Here is a 21,123-nt window from a genome sequence, read left to right as displayed (position 1 = left end):
TGGGTTGATGATGATGATATTTTCGGTATAGTTATAATATAGCATTTTCATAAAAATGTTTGTTATTTCTGTATTATATAAAAACTCTGTGTTCTTATATTTCTCTTAAACAAAAGAATATATCTTCTATATAGATATATAGCATTTTCATAAAAACATATACAATTAAAGTATCCAACAGCTTGCATGGTTCCTTCTAAACAATTTCAGCCACAAACTCTAAGATTATTTTGTGAAAATATTTTAGTTCAAGCTTTTAAGCGCACATGTCCACGATACTTATTTTTTGGGAGAATTTTACATTTACCTCATTTATCTACAAATATAAAAACATATTTATATTAACCTTGCAGCTTCATTTAAATAAGTTTTTACTGCGAAAAACAAAAATATTTTTAAAAGAAGCTACAACTACACATTAAAGCAATAAAGTTTAAGAGCTTTCTTAAAATGCTCATTATTTTATATTACAACAAAAACTATATACAAAATGGGTTTTTCCGTTAGTACGCTTAGCTGAGCGTTGGTAACTGCAACGGACGAGTAACTTCCGACGGGAAAACTGCAGTCAATCTGCTGGATTAAATCTCTTATTTTACGACATCTGTGTAAAGAAAAGTCTAGGCTATGTTTACAGAGTACCCTACTCTTAGTTTTTTGGCTTCATGTTTAGTAATTTACACTCTCAGTCAGGAGATTGAGGTTCAAATCCCAAACACGTATCTCTGATCTTACGAGTTACGTGCTTATGAGAATATAATTATCTCTTGCTTAAGCAGTGAAGGAAAACATTGTAAGGAAATCTGCATACCTAGGTTCTACCAAGTTATTCATGACCAGCGCCGTAAACTATGACCTAATCCTGCTTACTGTGAGAGGAGATCCGTGTCCAGCAGTAGAACAATAATGGGTTGCTGACGGCGACGAAATACACGAGAGCTGATACAGCTAAACATAAACTCATATAAAAATAAAATGTTAAGATTCACACCTTTTGTATATTTTATGGACGATCTCATAATTCCATTTACCTTTAGATATGAAAGAATTATCCCAAATTATGGGCCATAACTGCCAGATATTTTATACACGTAAAAATATGCGTTATATAAAGAGAAACTTCTTTTGGTATTTACATTCTGCTAAAAGTAAAAATATCGTAACAGTTGGATTTACATATTTTTATTTTTCTTACCACATAGTAAGTCACAATGAAGTCTTACAAAAATATTAAACGATAAGTAACAAGAGATAAAATCATTAAAATGACTTTTTATATGTGTATTAATGATTAAAAAATACATAAGTATCTATTTATAACAGTAACAAACACCGGATGCTTAGTAATAAGATCCCGTTTTTACCCTTTGCATACCGAACCCTAAAAAGACAAAGACTGCCAATCTCAAGATAAATCTCAGCGAAGATCCATCAAATTAATTAATCCCATAAGTTTAATTCAAAACGAAATCGTTTAAGGAAAACACTTCACAAGGCCAATTAATTTGGGGAAAGTGAAAAATCATTGTCACTTTACGTCTGGCGATGAAATGGAAGGGAAATGGAGTGGAAAATTATTGTCTTTGATGAGCCGTTAAAACAATAGACACAATGCCACCTGCCAAAGGGACCAAGGTTCAATTCCAAATTGAATTACATAAATAAATTCGACAATGTGGAGGTGAGAACATTTTAACGTGAAGCAGATTGACTGCAAAGTGATAAAAGCTTTTACTTTTAAGAATCGAAGTAGCATGTAATACAATTACACTAAAAGGTAATATTATGCAAACCAATAATTATTACGCAAACTGTCCAATTTTAATAACATAAGAATAGCACAGAAACATGCAATCCAGCTGATGGTAAATGACGCTTCTGCCGCCCATAGACATCTGTAATCAACCCCAGATAAGATTAGATTCCTTCGTACCTGAGGTCGACTACTGATGCGCCGCTATCCCTGAGGAGTCAGCTGGAACACTTCGGAAAAGTATATCTAAACTGTATGTCAGAACGCATCAGCGCTTAATACTGTTCTTATATACGGAAAATAGGTGTAGCGCTAGTGCTGCTGGAGTCGATTTACAAAGGGTTCCACCACCGTCAAATTAACACATGACCAATAGAATTGTAACCAAAGTTAATTAAAATTCCTGTCCTATTTTTCAATGTCTTGGCATACCAAGATAGCGTACAGCCCATAGACTGTCCGTCGATTATACAAACCATTAATATAATGCAGAATGCCCATTCTGTACCACGAAACCATAGACACCAACAAAAATGGCATCTACATTAATGCAGAACACTTGAAGAAGAGTACCGAATCTTTCAGTAAACGGACTCCATTATGCAATTCTGCTTTTAATGGCCCGGAATGCTGTTTTAAACAGAATTTACGAGTACCATTGAAACCACATCGCTGTTTTTCGGTCCAAAACACAAAATGCTTAAAATGCATATACAATTATACGAGGTGTTTTTGGATTAAATGTGCTTGGTAGTACGAATACGAATTTGTTCATAATTTAGACATATTATGATATTTTAACTCGAGAATTATTATGAAAGGAAAAAGAAACACGACTGCTTAAAAATATAGCCTATTTCTATTTCTATTTCACTCACAGAATTTAGACGAATCCAGCGACACCTCTTTTATTAAAATTCGACAAGCCGTTTGGCCTACAGGGAGTGTCAAAGTATGAGACATACATGCATACGGTGAAATAAACAAACATTTATTACTCTTTCGCAGTCGGGTAAAAATGTCGAAAACGTGTGTTAAATTTAATATTAGCAGACGAGCATACAGTTCACCTGATGCTAAGGGGCTACTGCTGCCCGAGAACATCTGTAATCTACCCCAGGTATGAAGAATGCTTCGGAAAAGTATGCCTCCCTTACCAGACCCTTCAAACCAGAACTAAGTAGCGGTTAACACATCTGTTATTAGTAGCTAGTATCAGACATAAGTAGCTGTAGTAGTGGTTGCGCCGGATACGAACCTTTACACTTGATGGTAGTGGTGGTGGGTTGTGGTGGTGGTAAAGTTAGTAGAACCGGCTCTACCACCATTATCTTGATAATGATGAAGCTAGCACAAACAAGTTTTAATACTAACTACATATATAATTCAAAGCATTTATAACCTTTAACATGTTTTCTCAAAACCACAAGCCAATTCATTCATTAATATTAAATATCTACAATTACACAATGTTTAACTTTCAAATCAGTGTTGACCGCACAGCCAATAACCACCAATTATCTGCTGCACCGGTTGAATTTCCAACACGTTTATCAATCATTCACATTGAAACAAAATCTGTAATTACGAGTATCATACGTGAAAAATTACAGTGTAAGTGTGAAATAACATAATTAAGGCGACAAATAGTGTCAATAGTGCTTTGGTTTAGTGGCAGTTGGTAAGGGAAAGGCACTTCCACGAGGTGAGGAGATTCAACCCTGGAAGTAGCATCTGTGGCTGACCCCAGGTCGGGCTAATATTTGGGGTTGATAGCAAATGTCTATGGGTGGCAGTGACTACATATGATGTTCATTGCATGTTCCGTAGTCAGTTTAATTTAAAGAACTTCTTTTATTGCACTTGGCGAGAGAAACATGGTGAAATGTATTTTTACGAAGTAACGGAAATGTCTCGCGCAGATTCCGAAAGTTGCGTACTGGATCTACATACTGAAGTTGCTTTTATAGAAAACCAAATGTATTAGAAATATATTTTAAAATCTTATAACATTGCTGTAGGAAAATGTTGTTGAGATTTTTTTATAAACTAAGAATGACGTAGAGAAAAGTATCCTAACTATTATTACAAATCCAAAAGTGACTTTGTTGTTTGTTTGTTTCCTTGTTGAATTGTTTGTGACACTCACGCCTTAACTATTAAACCGATTGTCATGAAATTTTGTACACACGTTGTCAGGGATCTTGAAAAAGACATAGTGTACCTTTCATTCCGAACATGAGCTTTTTCCAAGGGATCAATAAAACAACTATTGTCATCGACCTCCAACCGCGCGCAAGCCGCGGGTAAAAGCTAATTGAAAATAAACACACCAGCTTGATTTTTAAGTACTCAATGTAACACACACTTTAAATATTAAGTGTAACACACATCGCGACACGCTGTCACAACGAATCTAGTGACATGTCATATCTTAAATTTATTTTAGCTGCTTAGCCTCTCGTCAAAAATAATAACCATACAAACAAAAAACATATCCCTTATTCTGTTCCACTCCGGCAGTAAATTATTATTGAATGAATATAAATCTGTGAATTTACAACTAGCGTTGCACCACGAGCAGTGAAACATTTTTGCGCCGTTTCTAACAATTCAAAAGTGATTCGAATTCAGAACGTGCTGTATTTAGTAGACTTTTGAAACGATGTGTGAACAATATTCGAGTACTATCGACCCATATTGGACGGGTCAGGCGTGGCCTCTTATGAATCCACTATGGCCTATTAAAGGGTTTATTAGATTATTGACACGACAAGTGAAATTAGGGTTCACATTTAGCTTTCATAAATTAAAAGTAATGGGTATGTGAAATAGGATAGTTAATAAATTAATGTGTTTAGTCGATATTGAACTCACCGGTCTACAGAATTTTTGAGCATGGGTTATACATACGTTATTTTTATTCCTTTTATACCTAGAAATAAGAAAAAGAACAAAAAACAGTTCTGAATTTACTTTTATGTGTACAAATTGGAAAATTCAAATTAATGAAAATATAGGGTCTTCTAACAAGGACTTTCGAACTTTGAAAGTTGATAACGGTCATCTTACTGATGCAACATCTGTCAAATTAGTTTTCATTTATTCAGTTTGTTTTGCCAAATTACCATGGATGATTATAGCATTCAACAACACGAACAAATAATAAAATTATTGTATCAAAAAGCTATTCTGTTCGGGCAACGCGTGCTACAATCGTCCGCTACCGCGTGGTCGCCATGATCGTCCTACCGAGAGGACTATTCGCAATCTGGTGGATAAATTGAAGTCTACTGGGCCATTAAATGATTGACTAACATCCGTATATCAACGAAACGGAAGATTTGCCGAAAACATTGCCGCTGTCCGTGAGTGTACACTAGAATCTGAGACAGTCGATTTCCCGTCGCCCATAAGAACTCTGCCTTTTGCAGACCATAACCATAAAAGTCGTGCGGACATTTGAACGATGTTATATTCTACACATAATGGCAGCAATAGGTCCTTTAAACGATTAAAAAATTTCGATAATATATCGCACACAATTTGTTTTATATAATTTTAAAGATAGGAAACGCTTAATGAAAGACCCTATACATGAAAAATGGACACAGTTAATTTATTAAAAGATACACAAACATTAATTAATGATACATTCTTATAATAGAAATTTCAAAATAGAATGCACGTATTTATTAATGAACATTAAACAGTCATTGGTAGATCCGGATAATATGTTTTCTTTGATTTTTTATCTTTGGATTCACAATACAAAAATAACAATCTATGCGATGATTACTGAGTACCTATCCTCCAAATTCTTGGCACTGCAAACTTCATTGCTCTTTTTTCACCTCGGTACCAACCTACAATAAAACATACCGTATTATAACTATATAAAGTAATTATAAAATAGTTATAAAGATTAAAAAATGAATATAAACTTACCGTCCAGAATATTTCTGCAAGTGTTACCTGACACAATATGTGAGGCCCATTTTTTATCTTGATTTTTAACAGGTATACAGTATACAGATGGAAGTAAGTTGGTATGCCTTGGAAATCTTTAAATTTATACATAAATCGTCCTATTTCTCTCTTACTTTCATAAATTCGCCGCAAATATAATAAAATGAGTCGGCGTCTCGTTTACAACTTCTCGAAGTCATTTTGTACAGACTGATACAACAAAAAAAATGAACTACGTTATTCCACTGAAATAAGCAATCACTTACTTTCGTACACAAGGAGCGATGCAAGAAACACTACACTCCGCCCCCTTGCCACTCTTTTGTCAACGTTAGTGCGCCAAGACCGACTTTATTGGACTCGAAAATAAAAAAATGTTAAATTGCTCTAATTTCTATAAAAGCAAATATTATCGATTTGTAATTTCATTTTTTTATATATATTTGTTTATATAATCAGAATATATTAAGTAAAACTCATGCACAAAAAAAAATAAAAAAATTGTTGACCTATGCTATTTTATAACGGCTGTGTTTAAACAACCTTATCTAATGTTTGCTGCCAACATCCGAAATTGGCAATTTTTGCGTAGAATTCTAGATTCTCATATGTCAATCTTGGTTTAATTATAACTATTTTGACCATATTATGAATGAAAAAAATCTTTTAATAATCTTACCCCGTACAAATATTAACTAGTAGTTTCGTAGGCATATCTATTAGGGTTGCCAATTTTACTGGGACAAATGGAGTGTCCCGTTTCTGGAATATAAGGATGCATCGACCTAAATATCAGACGCTTCTTGTCTAGATTAATAGCAAGTACATACCTACTTCATTTTCCTTATTTTGCAACTTTTATTTAACAAAAAGATGTAAAAGTTCAAAATGTTATCCAAATGTCTTTGTTATTTATCATGTCCTCGTAAAATAAATGAAATGCGCTTAAATACGAGTAACTCAGTGTTCCCGCAAAGATATACCTTATACCATTGTCAAGTCCCATTGTGGTTGTAAGTGTCCCGAAATTTGTACTTCACGGCTGGTACACCTAATCGTGATATTCCGCGACACAACCGTAATATCCCGACCGCACGTGACCGCCATCGTAAACCGTCGGCGTGTTATTGCGTCTGCATCCTGCACCCAAATGGACCCTAAACTCCTATCATTAGTGCCTCCAGTGAGTTAATGATTATGTTATTTTGGGAATTGAATTAAAACACTAATTTGGACAGGGTTTTGGAAATGGGAATGTAGCGCTGAATATGTTAATCATTTCTGTCTGTTTACCATTAATATTCCTGTTTCATAATCAAGAAATGGTTGAACTATGACATGATAAAATACGTCTATCTGCGCTTTTTTAAAGTTTTAGAAAATCTATCACCTACACTGCCAAAGCTTTCAGTTCACTTTCGCTTTTTGGTTGTAAATGTCCCGAAATTTGTACTTCAGGACTGGTACACCTAATCGTGATATTCCGCGACACAACCGTAATATCCCGACCGCACGTGACCGCCATCGTAAACCGTCGGCGTGTTATTGCGTCTGCATCCTGCACCCAAATGGACCCTAAACTCCTATCATTAGTGCCACTGGTAAGTTAATGATCATTTTAGGAGTTAAATTTAGGAACTAATTTGGACAGGATTTTGGAGATGAGAATGTTGCGCTGATTATGTTATATTATTTAAACTTAGTATGTTATGTAAGTCTGTTTTTACCATGATTTTATTAGATTATATCTTTGTTTGTAGGTATAATAGAATGTAACGGAATATTTGAACTTATTTTTACCATCTTTGAACGGTCAGTTTAATTCAAAATTGTGAAGAATTTTCAAGAACCCATTACAATAAACGATTTTTATAATTTTGTCCCTCTGTCCTCATCAGGGTCATCAGGGTTAACGAATTTTCCTCCGGAGACGTTTCCTGAGAAACGTAGTTTACTTAACCGACGTGGAGAAATCAGTAACTAAATACATTATCGTTCAAAAAAACTAAAAATTACGCTTATAATGAAACTAAATATAAGATTATAAGAATACAATTATTTACCAAAAATAATGTTATTCTACTAAAAGCGTGGAGAGCTTGATATCAATTGTTGTAAATCTTAAAACGTAAACCAACACGAGAGGTTAATTATACATTTGTGCAGATTTCTTTTCAAATCTAACAACATAAAAAAATAAAACTACCTTCACCCAAGAAAATCTAATAAGAACCCAAAGTAGTAAGCCAAAATTTCCTAACCAATGCCACTCTGTACTTTAATTATGAAATTAATTTCTGCTTCTCCGCAGACGGTGGCCGTGATATATTTCATTAATATACCACACTTCGCCAACTAAGGCTATAAACTTATGAAAATTGCGTTATTAACAATATTACAGGTTTCACGAAGTAATTAATTTAACTTTCTTGACATTATATTTGTCGGAGTACCATCTGTGATTGAGAATTTACGACAAGAAATTCGCTTATATTTCCTGCATCGATTCTGTTTCGTACGCCGATATTTTATGTGAGAAGTGTTTCATAAAGTGATCTTTGTTAGCTTTTTGACATTGTATATTTGTCGAAGTAACATTTTCGATTGAAAGTTTACGACAAGAAATTCTTTTATATTTGCTCCATTGATTCTGTTTCGTACGCCATTATTTTTATGTGTGAAGTGTTTCATAATGTGATACTTTGTTAACTTTCTTGACATTGTATATTTGTCGAAGTAACATCGGCGATTGAGAATTTGCGACAAGTAATTCAGATACATTATATTCCTTGCGTACGTCATAAATATTGAAAACGCACGTACCCCTGGAAAATACGATATGCGGAGTTAGATTGAACTCGAACCTCCGAACAAGAGATCCAGTTTAAAAACCTATTACTGCCCAATGTCCATAGTAGCTGTATGTCACTAGTCAATGTTAGTGATCAGCAAAAATATTATTTTAAATATACCAGTGCATAAACGCTATGAGTTAATATGTGACGACAAACTAGTAGCAATTGAGCTGACTAGCCGTTATTGTGACTCGAACGGGTCGACAGGTGTCGCAAACATTTGACATGACAATACGCCGACCGAATTGCCGCTATCGGGGAATATCTCGCTCTTAATTGGATTGGGCGTTTTGTAACTGGATGTTGATCGGGGTTCCCAGTTTCGTGGAATAGCCTGGCGAGTTGTGTAATTGTAGCTAAAGTATAAAGTTAAACGTTGGCGCGATAGGCAGACGGATCGGTGACCGCTGGTGGCTTAACCTACGCACTTCAGTGCCTTTGAAGACACGTTAAGCTTTCGTTAATAAAATAACATTAAGGTAATAACACTTTAAATATAAGTTTAGGTAGTATTTGAGAGATTTTTTTTTATTTGTAGCTTTCAAGAACTATTCAAAAACCTACGTCCTCAAATACGATCTAATTATGCAACTATTAAAGCTAAACGTTCCAATATATCTCTAGCAATAATGCTCGCTAGACGTTTGTCGTAAATATTCCTACGACAAGAATGGAAATACGACAGGTGTCTCGAACATTGATACGACAATGAGCTGACACTCCGTTCAGCGTATTATTGAGGAATATTCCCGTCCGGAATTCAATCAGTCGACGGTTAATTACGACTTACGGAATGTATTATAAATAAATAATTGTGACAAATCTTTTCCTGAATAATCGTATCGTCTTTTTTAACATGGCGTGGAGTAGTGGTCACCATATCAATATCGGTCTAACACGCAGTTCTCCTGATTATTTTTTTAGATAATCAGAACATTGAATTTAGTTTTCTATTTCGAAATTAAATGTTCAAAGATGTCCAAAAGTTGTGTGGAACCAGTGCAGCTATATAACTATACGTTGTAATTTATATCTCTATCAATATTGATTGCTATTATAGGCGTTTGTCGTAAATATTCCTACGACTAATAGGCACGACAGGTGTCACAAACATTGATATGCCAATGAGCTGACAATTTCTGGGTGTAATTGAGGAATATTCCGTTCGAAATTAAATCAGTTGACGGTTAATTACGACATAAGAAATGTTTTATAAATTATAATTATTTATGTAACTATGTAACTTTTACTAAAAATTAATAATCCTGTTTTTAAATATCGCTTGGCGTTGTGGTAGCCAATCCGATACCAGTGTGACATACAGTTTTACGGATTCCATTTTCAACCAATCCGATTTTGGAACCCCAGGCTCCTCAACCTCTGATTTTCTAAAATTATGTGTGTAGTTATTATAATTGAATAGACTTGCTATAATGGTGGAAGCAGTGATACTCTAGTGCTTAAGAAACGCGGCCTCTTAAACGAGGGGTCCGAGGTTCAAATCCCAGGCACGCACTTCTGATTTTTCAAAGTTATGTGCGTATTAGAAGTTAGTTATCACTTGCTTAAACGGTGAAGGGAAATATCGTGAGGAAATCTGCATACCTAAGATTTATTAAAAAAAAATAAAAAAAATGATGTGTTGTCTACCAATACGCACTTAGCCAGCGCTGTGAACTATGGCCTAATCCTTCTCATTCTCAGAGGAGAACCGTGCCCAGCAGTGGGACGGTAACAGGTTAGTGATGATGATGAATGGTGAAGGAAAACTTCGTGAGGAAACCTGCACGCCTAAGAGTTCTATAAAATAAAGCTTGCTCTTGGCCAGCGCTTTGGGCTATAGGATCACTCTCGCTCTGAAAGGACTATCCAGCAGTGGAACAGTATTAAGTTGACGATGAAGTGCCACCAACAATTACATTATTGCAATTTATCATTAACTAAACTAAGCAACGAACTTACAAATAAATTTATTTGTGTTATAGATTCAATATCCACGACATTGCTGTTGCCCTATAAATTGCTGTGGCCTAATAACCATAAATGCAATATAACGACACAATACAATACACTATGCGAAAAACGATTTCAGAACTTACAAAAGGCCAGAACTCAATGCAATCTTTAATACTCGGTTCAAACGCAATATTTGTACTGCAATATTGCGTACTGTACCCTTACCAGGAGATTTTACGTTTTTACAAATATGACTGTTTTGGTATTTGTTTACGTATTTGCCCATACAAATTCCAATCAGCGCCCCTAGGGGATTATGTCAGAACTAGGAAATCGTATGGGCCAATACGTAAACAAATACCAAAACAGTCATATTTGTCGAAACGTAAAAACTCCTGGTAAGGGTACTGGGCGCTTCTCTAAATATTCAGGACTTGTATGAACGCGACAGGTGTCACGACCATAATAACAAGTCACTTTATATATCGTGAGCAAGATTTTGTATATTTGCTCTAAGTAAAACTACAGTGAACAACAGTGGTGAAAATCGAGTTTTTGAAGGTGGTAGAAACCTTTGTGGTTCGACTCCGATGGCACCACCGCTACACCTATTTTTGCCTAATAACAGCAGTGTGTTCCGTTTTGAAGGGTGTGGTAAGGGAGAAATACTTTTACAAAGTGTTTCAGCTTAGTCCTCAGGGGTAGCGACGCAACTGTGGCCGACCTCAGGTAGGAAAATCTAATCTTATCTGGGGTTAATTACAGATGTCCATGGGCGACAGTAGCCACTTACCATCAGGTGGACTGCATGCGCGTCTGCTACTCCTATGTTTTAAAAAAAATCGGCCTTTCGGTTGGGGTCCGAGATTCAAATCCTAAGTACACTCCACATTTTCAAAGTTATGTGCGTATTATTAATTAATTATCACTTACTATAATGACGAAGGAAAACACCCTGATGAACTCTACGGGCCTTAAAAAGGTCTTATACACAAAAATAGTTCTTAAAAAGTCTATTAATTCACTGGGCCAGCATGGTGGACTATGGACCTCTCTCACTCAAAGGAGACCTGTACCCAGCAGTGGGACAGTAATGGGCTGACGATAACCTAGATATAAAATAAATTAAATTGCCAAATTATATAACTTAATTAAATGATCCAATTACTTTCACAATAAATAGTAGGAGACGTGTTATCTTGAAGGTCTAATACATGTTTACGTCATAAATATCCTATAGCGCGAACAAGACAGGTGTCTCAAACATTTAGGTCGGCTTAGATAAAGCTGTCTGTGTTCTCATTAATATAAAAAACAATGTGAGCCGTCACGGGACGCCTGGCAGATGTGAAACATCGACATTATTTTGTAAAAGTAATATGCAGAAAAGAACATATTGTGATAGGAACTAAAAATGTCATAATAATAAAATAAAATATTACGATTTTTGCGCATGGCGACGCGTCGCCACACCGTACACACTACTGCATATAGACTGTATATATATACCATCGTATAGCGTCGCCACGGCATGCGTCGCCACGCCAGAAATCGGTTTTACGTGCGGATATAGATGTTTCACATCAATAATTGTTATTATTATATTATGTCTGATTGTAGGTATTGTCTGACTTACATACGATTTGGCCAATGGTCCTAACGAGTGGCATTGCATTTGTGATCGGTTTTAGATAAAACTTATATTCTACATTATACATAGATTGATAGTTGTTCATGGCCGTTCAATCTTATATGCGGACTATGGCCTTATCCCTCGCGTTTGGTCACAGGCCGTGGCAAATAAAATCATATTGAAGGTGGTAGAACGCTTTGCGCTTCGACTCCGGAGACTCCATTGCCACACAGATATCTGCACAATAACAGCACTGTTAAGTGCTGCTGTATTCCTGTTCTAAAGGTATGGTAAGGGAGACATACAGTCAAGAAGGCAAAAGTATTCCATTATATGTTAGACCAATAACAAATGTAATTCTGTACAAAATGCCAAACATTGAGGACCCTTGTATGATACGCTCTTATTCTCAAACCGAAAGACATACAAAACTCGACCGAAATTGAATTACGCAATTCAAACAAAGTAGAAACACAATACATATTGTTAAGGAAAGGACAGCTCTCGACATAAGTGGGCACCTAGTAGGGGTAGACATCTAAAATCACATATGAGGAGAGAGAGCTTGGGAAGCTATTCTGATGTACGGGTATTTATTGTGTATGTAGATCAATATTAATGTTTGTAAGTGATTTATCTTTTTTACTCGAGTGCGGAAGGTAATGTTTTTGGAGCATATGTATATATGTATGTATGTGTCATAGTTTGGTACGCCCTAAACCCTGAAAGGCTTGATGGAACTTCGCATGTAAGGTTACATTGGATTCGTAGAAATTGTGAGAGCAATATAGGCTGTATTTGTAAGTACTTTGACTCGAATGCTTAAATATGATATCCCAATGTAAATTTGTTGACGCCTGCAAACCGCCAAACACATAAACAAACTCACTGCAGTTTCTTCGCGATTCGTGGGCGTTTGCGTACGAAATGATAGAATACAAATGACATGCATGCGAAGTGAAACGCATGAGAGCGAAAACACTTATAGTCCGCGTAAAACTGCTAGTCCGCCCTGAATATAGGAATGAATCGCGTCGCCATAGCAAATTGTATGACTACACCTGCTAGCAACAACTTCAGAGCGGACTAGCAGTTTGGCGAGGAGTATAACAGGAAAAGCGTCTAAACAATCTTGTACTTATTGCTTTAAATATCGATGATTTTGTAATGGATATCATGGATAAAAAGCTATCAGCATATTGTTCAGACCGAAGCAGTGATAGCCTAGTGGTTAAGAAACTCGGCCTCTCGATCGAGGGGTCCGAGGTTCAAATCCCAGGCACGCACCTCTGATTTTTCAAAATTATGTGCGTATTAGAAATTAATTATCACTTGCTTAAACGGTGAAGGAAAACATCGTGAGGAAACCTGCATACCTGAGAGATTTATAAAAAGAATTCTCAAAGGTATGTGAAGTCTACCAATACGCACTTGGCCAGCGCGGTGGACTATGGCCTAATCCTTCTCATTCTGAGAGGAGACCCGTGCCCAGTAGTGGGACAGTAATGGGTTGATGATGATATTGTTCAGACCAAATTAAACCATGTAACAAAAATTGAACAAAACACAACAATTGTTTCGTTGTATAAACAAGCCCTATTTTCGCAAACAATTTGATCCTTTGTATGGCTTGTTCCGTTAAAAGACGAACTTAAAAGTGAAAATACCATTGTATATGCATACCGCCTGTGATGGAACCCGAAATAATTAAGGAAATTTCTTAGTAATTTTCCCTCTTGAAAGGAAAACTGTTGTTCATTATAGCCCCATTGTGTGTGAAACAAAGCTGAAGAATTGTGGAAGTATAAGAAAAATTCTTGTGTAACCACTGTTTGATAGAAAATTATTTTCTTATATTACATCGATACGGACCGACAAGAAAGAAAACATTTAAAATAGATTTTATATAAGGAACCGGTTCGTATGTACGAGGCAACAGTCAAAGGTTTCTTTATAAAACCCTTCGTTTTGCTTCAGGGGCTAAAAGTAATGACAATCCTACTTGTACATGATTCAATATGGGACGAAACACATTTATATAGGAAACATGTCCACAGATAACTATAAGACGGTAAAACAAAAACCAGAAAGCTGCACAAATAATTGTAATCTAAATAAATCTGATCACTGATATTAGGTAAGTTTAATACTCCAGTTAATACTTAAAGAGGCAATAATGGAATCTAGAATAACATTTATTTCGGCTATATGTATAACTAGTTTTTGCCCGCGGCTTCGCCCGCGTTTAAAAGAAAATAATATCGATTAAAATAATCGATGTTTCGTGTCCAAAAGATCAATTTTCCGATTAATCGATCGTAAATCACCATCCCTAGTTTCCGTGGGATTTCCGGGATAAAAACTATCCTATGCCCTATCTCGGGTCTCAGGCTATCTTTGTACAAAATTTCATTAAAATCGGTTCAGTGGTTTAGGCGTGAAGAAGAGACAACCAGACAGACAGACAGATAGACAGACAGAGTTACTTTCGGATTTATAATATTAGTAAGGAAGTAAGGATTTTAAGCGCTGTTGTCTTATGTTATGAAGGGTAAAGCAGGTACATTTACATCCTCTACCTCAATGGTAGCAAACTGTCTGACACCACGTAGTGCTCTAGCGTTTTTAGATTTTATTATCTAGTTAGTTGAATTAGTTATTTAGTATCTATGAACCGTAGCAATCATCTGACGATATTAAATTTCATTTGCAACATCAATTTTCCAAAAAAATCTAAGAACATGTTTAGGTAGATTAAATATACATTTTAAATATCCACATTTTAAATACGGAATAAAAGGCAGTTGAATTCCAAAACTGTTGAAATACATTTGAAACATGATCACTCTGTATCGACGCGTTGCAAATTGACGTCATTCACACGTTTCGAGAAATTTTCACCTAAACTTTTGTACCATTTCGGGCGTATTGAATGACTTTAACACTTTGAAAAGTGGAAACCTGTCGGTTTAAAATGAAACCTCTTAGCCTGTGGGCACTTAAATTTGATCTTTTGAAGTTATAGGCATAAGAGAAATTATCATTCGCTTAAATGCTGAAGAAAAATATCGTGAGAAATATGTAACACAGATCCATGCAATTTCACTCCGAATCCTTGTTATATAGTGTTTGTCATAAAAAATATTTCATTAACATTCAGATCCAGAAAATAAGTCACAATTCATATTTTACATTTCTGGTTTCGTTTCAGGTACATACTCGTATCATCATCTCCGCCTCATGGCATCAACTTCTAAGAACTCTAATAAGTAATAACAACTTGAATTCACTTACCACAGATCGAACGAGCAGCTCGATGGTAAACCATACATTGCAGACCAGCTCTATGTAGAAGAAGCAGACGTGAGGCTGGCCGTTGTCTTCCCACGTCCTCAAGTGGACTATCGCTGTTGTGTTCGACACGTCCACTGGATCAGGGTCCAAGACCCGGAGGTCAGGGTGTGTCTTCAGGCAGAAGCAGAGCACTGACACGCAGATGAAGAAGACGGATATAGCCGATATCACCTGTGGACAAAAGCTGATGATAAACTCTTGTGGGATAGAAGACTTATTTTATGATCAAAGTTAGGTCATAACGCAGACTGACTAGCGACATTTAGGTATAATGTATCCATTGAAAGTACCAAAACAGCCACCCTATGGACCTGCAGGATGAAGCACCCATAATGATTATAATACCGATAACAAGAGCAGCATTTGACCAGTAAAAATAACATTTCATAAGCAATCTAATACTAGTCTGTAGTAGATGCTATAGCATAATTGGAAATTTGTCAAGTCTGTCCCATTAGTAAATAATCATATAACGTGGTAGAAAATGATGAGGTATGGCAGGTGTCATAAGGACCTATATATTTGGCGATATACAGCGATGACTGGCAGTCACTGCTTAAAGTCAGGTAAGCACTTGTCCTATTTTTTACGCAAAAGAAGTAATACACTTAACTTTGACGACCGTAAGAGATTTCTGTAGATTTAAACTTGTATTTTCTCGTGCCACCCTAATGGCAAATGTAGCCTCCCCTAACCTGCCAATACAATTAAGTTTAACAACGTCGGAAACGTAGCAAAAGTATCAAATTACTTCAGGTGTACGCGCGCGAATTTTGACGCTGCAAAAAAACAGCTTTCGCACACAGAACTCCAATCATCAATCATTGTATTATTCTGCCGGCGTTACGTTTGTGAGGGTTTGGTCCAAATCATGAGAATAAGAATACTGAAATGGCCACATAGGACTATTTATTGCCTGAAATTTAAGAGAACCTTGATAGCCTAACTTCTATATAAATTGCTATCGATGTGATCGTCTTTTTTATGCTTAATCCTTGACAATATTTTACTACGAACAACTAACTATTCGGATTACTGAAAATTCCCTTTTGTAATACATATATATACAGATAAGTAAATAAAAAATGTCTCGATTTAAAAATACAACTCTTACTCTATTATTAAAGTAAGTTTCGTGCTATAGTGGCTATACCCCCATCGTGCAAATTTTTTTAAATCAAATTACCTTGACTAAGATATACTATTTGGATACTTATTTTATGAGCAACAAAACTGAAATTCTTAGTGTGGACATTTGCGTAGAATTAGAATATGATAAAAATCACTGTAATGTATTATTTTCAAAGCAAAAGGTCACAACTATATTAACTTTGAGCGCAACAACCATAAAGTAAAAAGAAAACAGAGTCACCCGCGTTCTGATCTGACTTACACCACACCACCAAGTCACGGTCACAATTTGTCAAATTATTGTGACGCACAAACATTTACCCAAAGTCGCGGCGGGAACTCCCAGATATTCCCGTTCCTTGATCAGATGACTGACTTGTATCAAAGTGAATGAATTCCAAACTTTATCTATCTTTTTCTTTGTTTCTTTTTGTTCTATTTTGTATTCTTATTCTATCGTCAGTTATGTATTGACTGCATTAATAATAGAATAAAATTCTTCAATAAGAAGAATCTTTACTTTGGCGGCACCGCCACGCCTATTTCTGCCTAATAACAGCGTGTTCTGGTTTGAAGGCTAAGGGATATATATTTCTTCTAGGCGTTCCAACTTAGTCGTCAGGAGTAGCGGCGCATTTGTGGCCGACCTCAGGTAGGAATACACAATAAATAATCACAAATACGTTTAACAAGAAGATCCTTTGTACATCATAAAATACATTCAAGTTTTCTATGTAAAGAGTGTCACAGATATACATACAAGTAGAAAATACCCAGGCCCAGAAAATATATCTAACAGATATTTCTCATAAGAGCTGCCGGTACTAAACTTCGAGAATTAAAAGTATGTAAATTTTTAATGAAAGAACTGTACGATGACCAATTTAATACACGGTTAATTTTTCGAAATTACATTAAACATTAATTCATACATGTTATTTCCGTTTTAATAAATAATTACCTTTCACAATAATTAATTAACAAACGTTCATAAATTCCGGAAATCAGTTTCCGGAAATGGCACCGGATACGGAACTTGAATTAATACTGAAACGTATTTCAGGAAACTTTTAAATCAGTAATGAATTTCCAAAAAGTTCATAATACGGTTAAGTTGCATTTATCTACTTTACAATATTTTTAAATTACATTTCAAAGCTAAATATGATGATGACGACCCGCGTGGCGGAGCGGTCACCATACCAATCTCACGCGCAGAGGGTACCAGGTTCGATCCCCGGCCAGACAGATATCTAAATGATGAATTTAAATATATGTTCTGGGGCTGGGTGTTTGTGTATTCGTCTTTGTGTGTGTCCATACGATACAGGAACGCACGATACAAGAAATCCTAGTGTGGGGCTGTGATTGTAGAAAGCGTTTATTTTTATTATTTTTTTTATTTATATACTATCTATCTTTCAATTAATTTATATTGGAGTGAGAAAATATTGAAAGTTATACAGACGTCATGTCTGATCCATAAGACACGGTGACATTTATAATCTGGGATTGATTACAGGTGTCCATAGGGGCAGTAGCCACTTACCATCAGATGGACTGCATGCTCGTTTGCTACTACCATATTATAAAAAAAAAATCCGATACCCAATTGGACTAAACACGAGTTTTATTTTAATCAAACATTTAGAAGCGTTATAAGACCAACAGCTATCAAAAACATCTGGAAAGCACTTCAAGTTAACTGTTTTTTCAGTAACGATTAACCCCGTTCGTGTAAGTCGTTATTTTCTCAATTAAAAAAAGTATTTTATTTTCTGAAATTAAAGTAACGCGAGAACATAGCTTTTATACTGTAGAAATAAACGAGTGTGTAGTCCACCTGTTAGTAAGTGGAATCTGCTGCCCTTGGACATATATAATTAACCTCAGATAGAATGACAGTCTACATGAAGTCGATCACATATTCGATGCTATTCCTGTACACTTAGTATGAAACATTCCATTTCATATATTAGTATCGTAAGTGTACCTCTCTAACCACTTTCATACCATAACTCAGTTTGACAATGCTGTTATTAAGCAGACATTGATGTGACTCCGGTGGTGCCGCCGGAGAACCACACAGGATAACCATCTTTTAATGCTAAAATAGTAAAGTAACATTTATTTTCGTTAAACATTAGCTTAAATGCATACATATACACTTTAATATTAATGATTTTCTGTAACTAATAAACTCACGGAACCACCTTTAATGCCAAGCGGTCACTGCCGCCCACGGACATCTATAATCAACCCCGTATTAAATCGACACAGTATTTCTTTCAAGCAAACAAGTTTTAATCAACTCTTTTGAGCCAGTATGTGGCTTTGACAACTTTTTAGTTAAAATGAGGTTTTCTAAGTTCTAGAAAATGAGTTTCGTGGAAAGCGGATAGTTCTTCGACGAGTTAATTTTAAGATTTTCTTTATTAATGCTCTAATATCTTAAATATTCATTTTTTTAGACATCAGTTTTGGGATCGCATACAAATTTTGGTTAAAAAAATATATACCGACGAATCGATAAACTCTGTTCTTTGATTATACGATTAATTTATTATTATATCATTTTTTTGCTATCACAACCCCTAAATCAAATGTATTTCTTCCCTTTAATAGCACTGTTAAGCGCTACTATTTTGTGGTTCAAGTAACCCTACAGGTATTCTTAAGACACATGAGGCTCCAATTTAGTTCTTAGAGCTAACGTCGCCGAGACCGTAATAAGACTTCTTTTCTTTTTAAAATAATTAAATACAGATGCCCTGAGTAATGCAAGTCAGCAAGCTGGTTTCCAATTCCATAACTAGACAATCAAAACGGTTAAAAATGTTGGGCGGTGAATTCAAACGAGGTCGCATGAGAAAATTATTGTAAGTAGTTTAGTAATAATAAGCAAACTCTGAATAGATTAAGGATTAATAAATAGCGTAACATCATACATCTTTTTTGGCTCATCGTACACGAAATCTAACATTACAATTGGGACAATCTACTACAATACATCCCTACACTCGAAAATATCGCTATCTTTTAATCTTAGTTCGCCCGCTAACAGTGAGCGACATTTTCTTAGTCTGATATATCGCTGGCATTTTTATGTGTGAGATGATAAAATGTCGATTTTGAAACAAACTTCCAACCTCATTTTTATATTTTTTTTTCGTCGGGATACCTGTCCGTAGATTCCTCTCAGTCGCGGGGGCAGCTTAGAGGATATGTCGGACTCCTACCGGCTAAAACCCCACAGTGTTCCTCTGTTCGTCCTTTGTCGGGACCACGAGTACGCTAGTAGCACTCTTCCGCAGTCTCGACGGCATTTGCCCGCGCCTGGGCTCATCTCGGTATGGGATGGAGCTACTCCATCCCGTCACCTCGGGGAAATGGGCAATATTAGGGAGTCCTATGCTACCAGGGGACCTGGTTGTGGTGGGGAGCCGGCTTAAGCCCCCACCATCTGAATATGTCACCTCTATGTCGTCATGTATGGGTTTAACAATGAAAATCAATAATAAAATAAACTTTTAACCCCTATATAGCTACCATAGGAGTAAAATATCATCATTTGCCGTATAGGTACTTCATACTAGAGATTGCCATGTTTCGATCTTTAGTAGGCAAAATTAGAATAGATTAGTCATTAATAACGGAGGTAAAATCATACATCTCTTTTGACTTCACCGTAGACGAAATCTAACATTACGATTGTGACAATCTCTGCTACAATACATCCCTACACTCGAAAATATCGCCATCTTTTAATCTTTGTCCGCCGGCTACCAGTGAACGACATTCTCTAAGTCTGATATATCGCCGCCATTGTTATGTGAGACGATAAAATGTCGCTTCAAAGATACGCCAGTCACTCTTTAATATTGTCATTACTTAAACTCAGGTAACACATTAACATTATGTTAAGGTAACGTTCCATTAGTTGCGCACTATTTGACGCAAAGGTTAATGATATTAAAATTCACTTTACATAATTAAATTCTTCTCTCGTAATTGTGTCAAAATTGGCGGATATGGAAACTAATTTTCAATCCTATTTGTCGCTCCTTTAGAGGTGGAATATCAAAAAAATCTTTCTTAGTAGTTGTGTTGTTGCAATGATGCATCAGTTAATCAGTCAGAAGTTTTTTTGTAATTTATGGAGAAAAAATATTGCTATATTTTTTCCTTTTTTTATATTTGAGCCTAAAGATAAAGCAGACCTGCTACCTGATGGAAAGTAGTCAACGTCGCCTATGAACATTTGCAACACCAGAGGAGTCGCCATTGCATCGCCGGCTTTTAAGGAGAGCTCTTTTTGCACCTTTTTTGAAGAACCCCATTTCATAGCGCTCTGGGAATACCTCAGGAGGGTTCCCTGCTGGGTTCTTTCCCATAAGGCTGTTCTAATGCAGATAGCTAACTGAAGATAGCAAGGGATGTTATTAAACCGCCTATAAGACCTTCAACAAGGT

General features: G+C 35.9%; 1 protein-coding gene across 1 annotated transcript in view; it reads right to left on the bottom strand.

Annotated features, from left to right (window-relative positions):
- The window catches only part of LOC140753957 (potassium voltage-gated channel protein Shaw), a 248,457-nt gene that overhangs the window by 83,933 nt on the left and 143,401 nt on the right, over window positions 1-21,123 (bottom strand). The window contains exon 5 of the mRNA XM_073088818.1: window positions 15,461-15,691. Coding sequence (XP_072944919.1) covers window positions 15,461-15,691 — 231 coding nt within the window. The remainder of the gene's footprint in view (window positions 1-15,460; window positions 15,692-21,123) is intronic.

This window comes from Epargyreus clarus, unplaced genomic scaffold, assembly GCF_041222505.1.
Source record: "Epargyreus clarus isolate Ecla_fem2 unplaced genomic scaffold, WU_Ecla_fem_2.2 ptg000027l, whole genome shotgun sequence".
NCBI classification, from domain to species: domain Eukaryota; kingdom Metazoa; phylum Arthropoda; class Insecta; order Lepidoptera; family Hesperiidae; genus Epargyreus; species Epargyreus clarus.
This window is presented reverse-complemented; position numbering and strand designations above follow the sequence as displayed.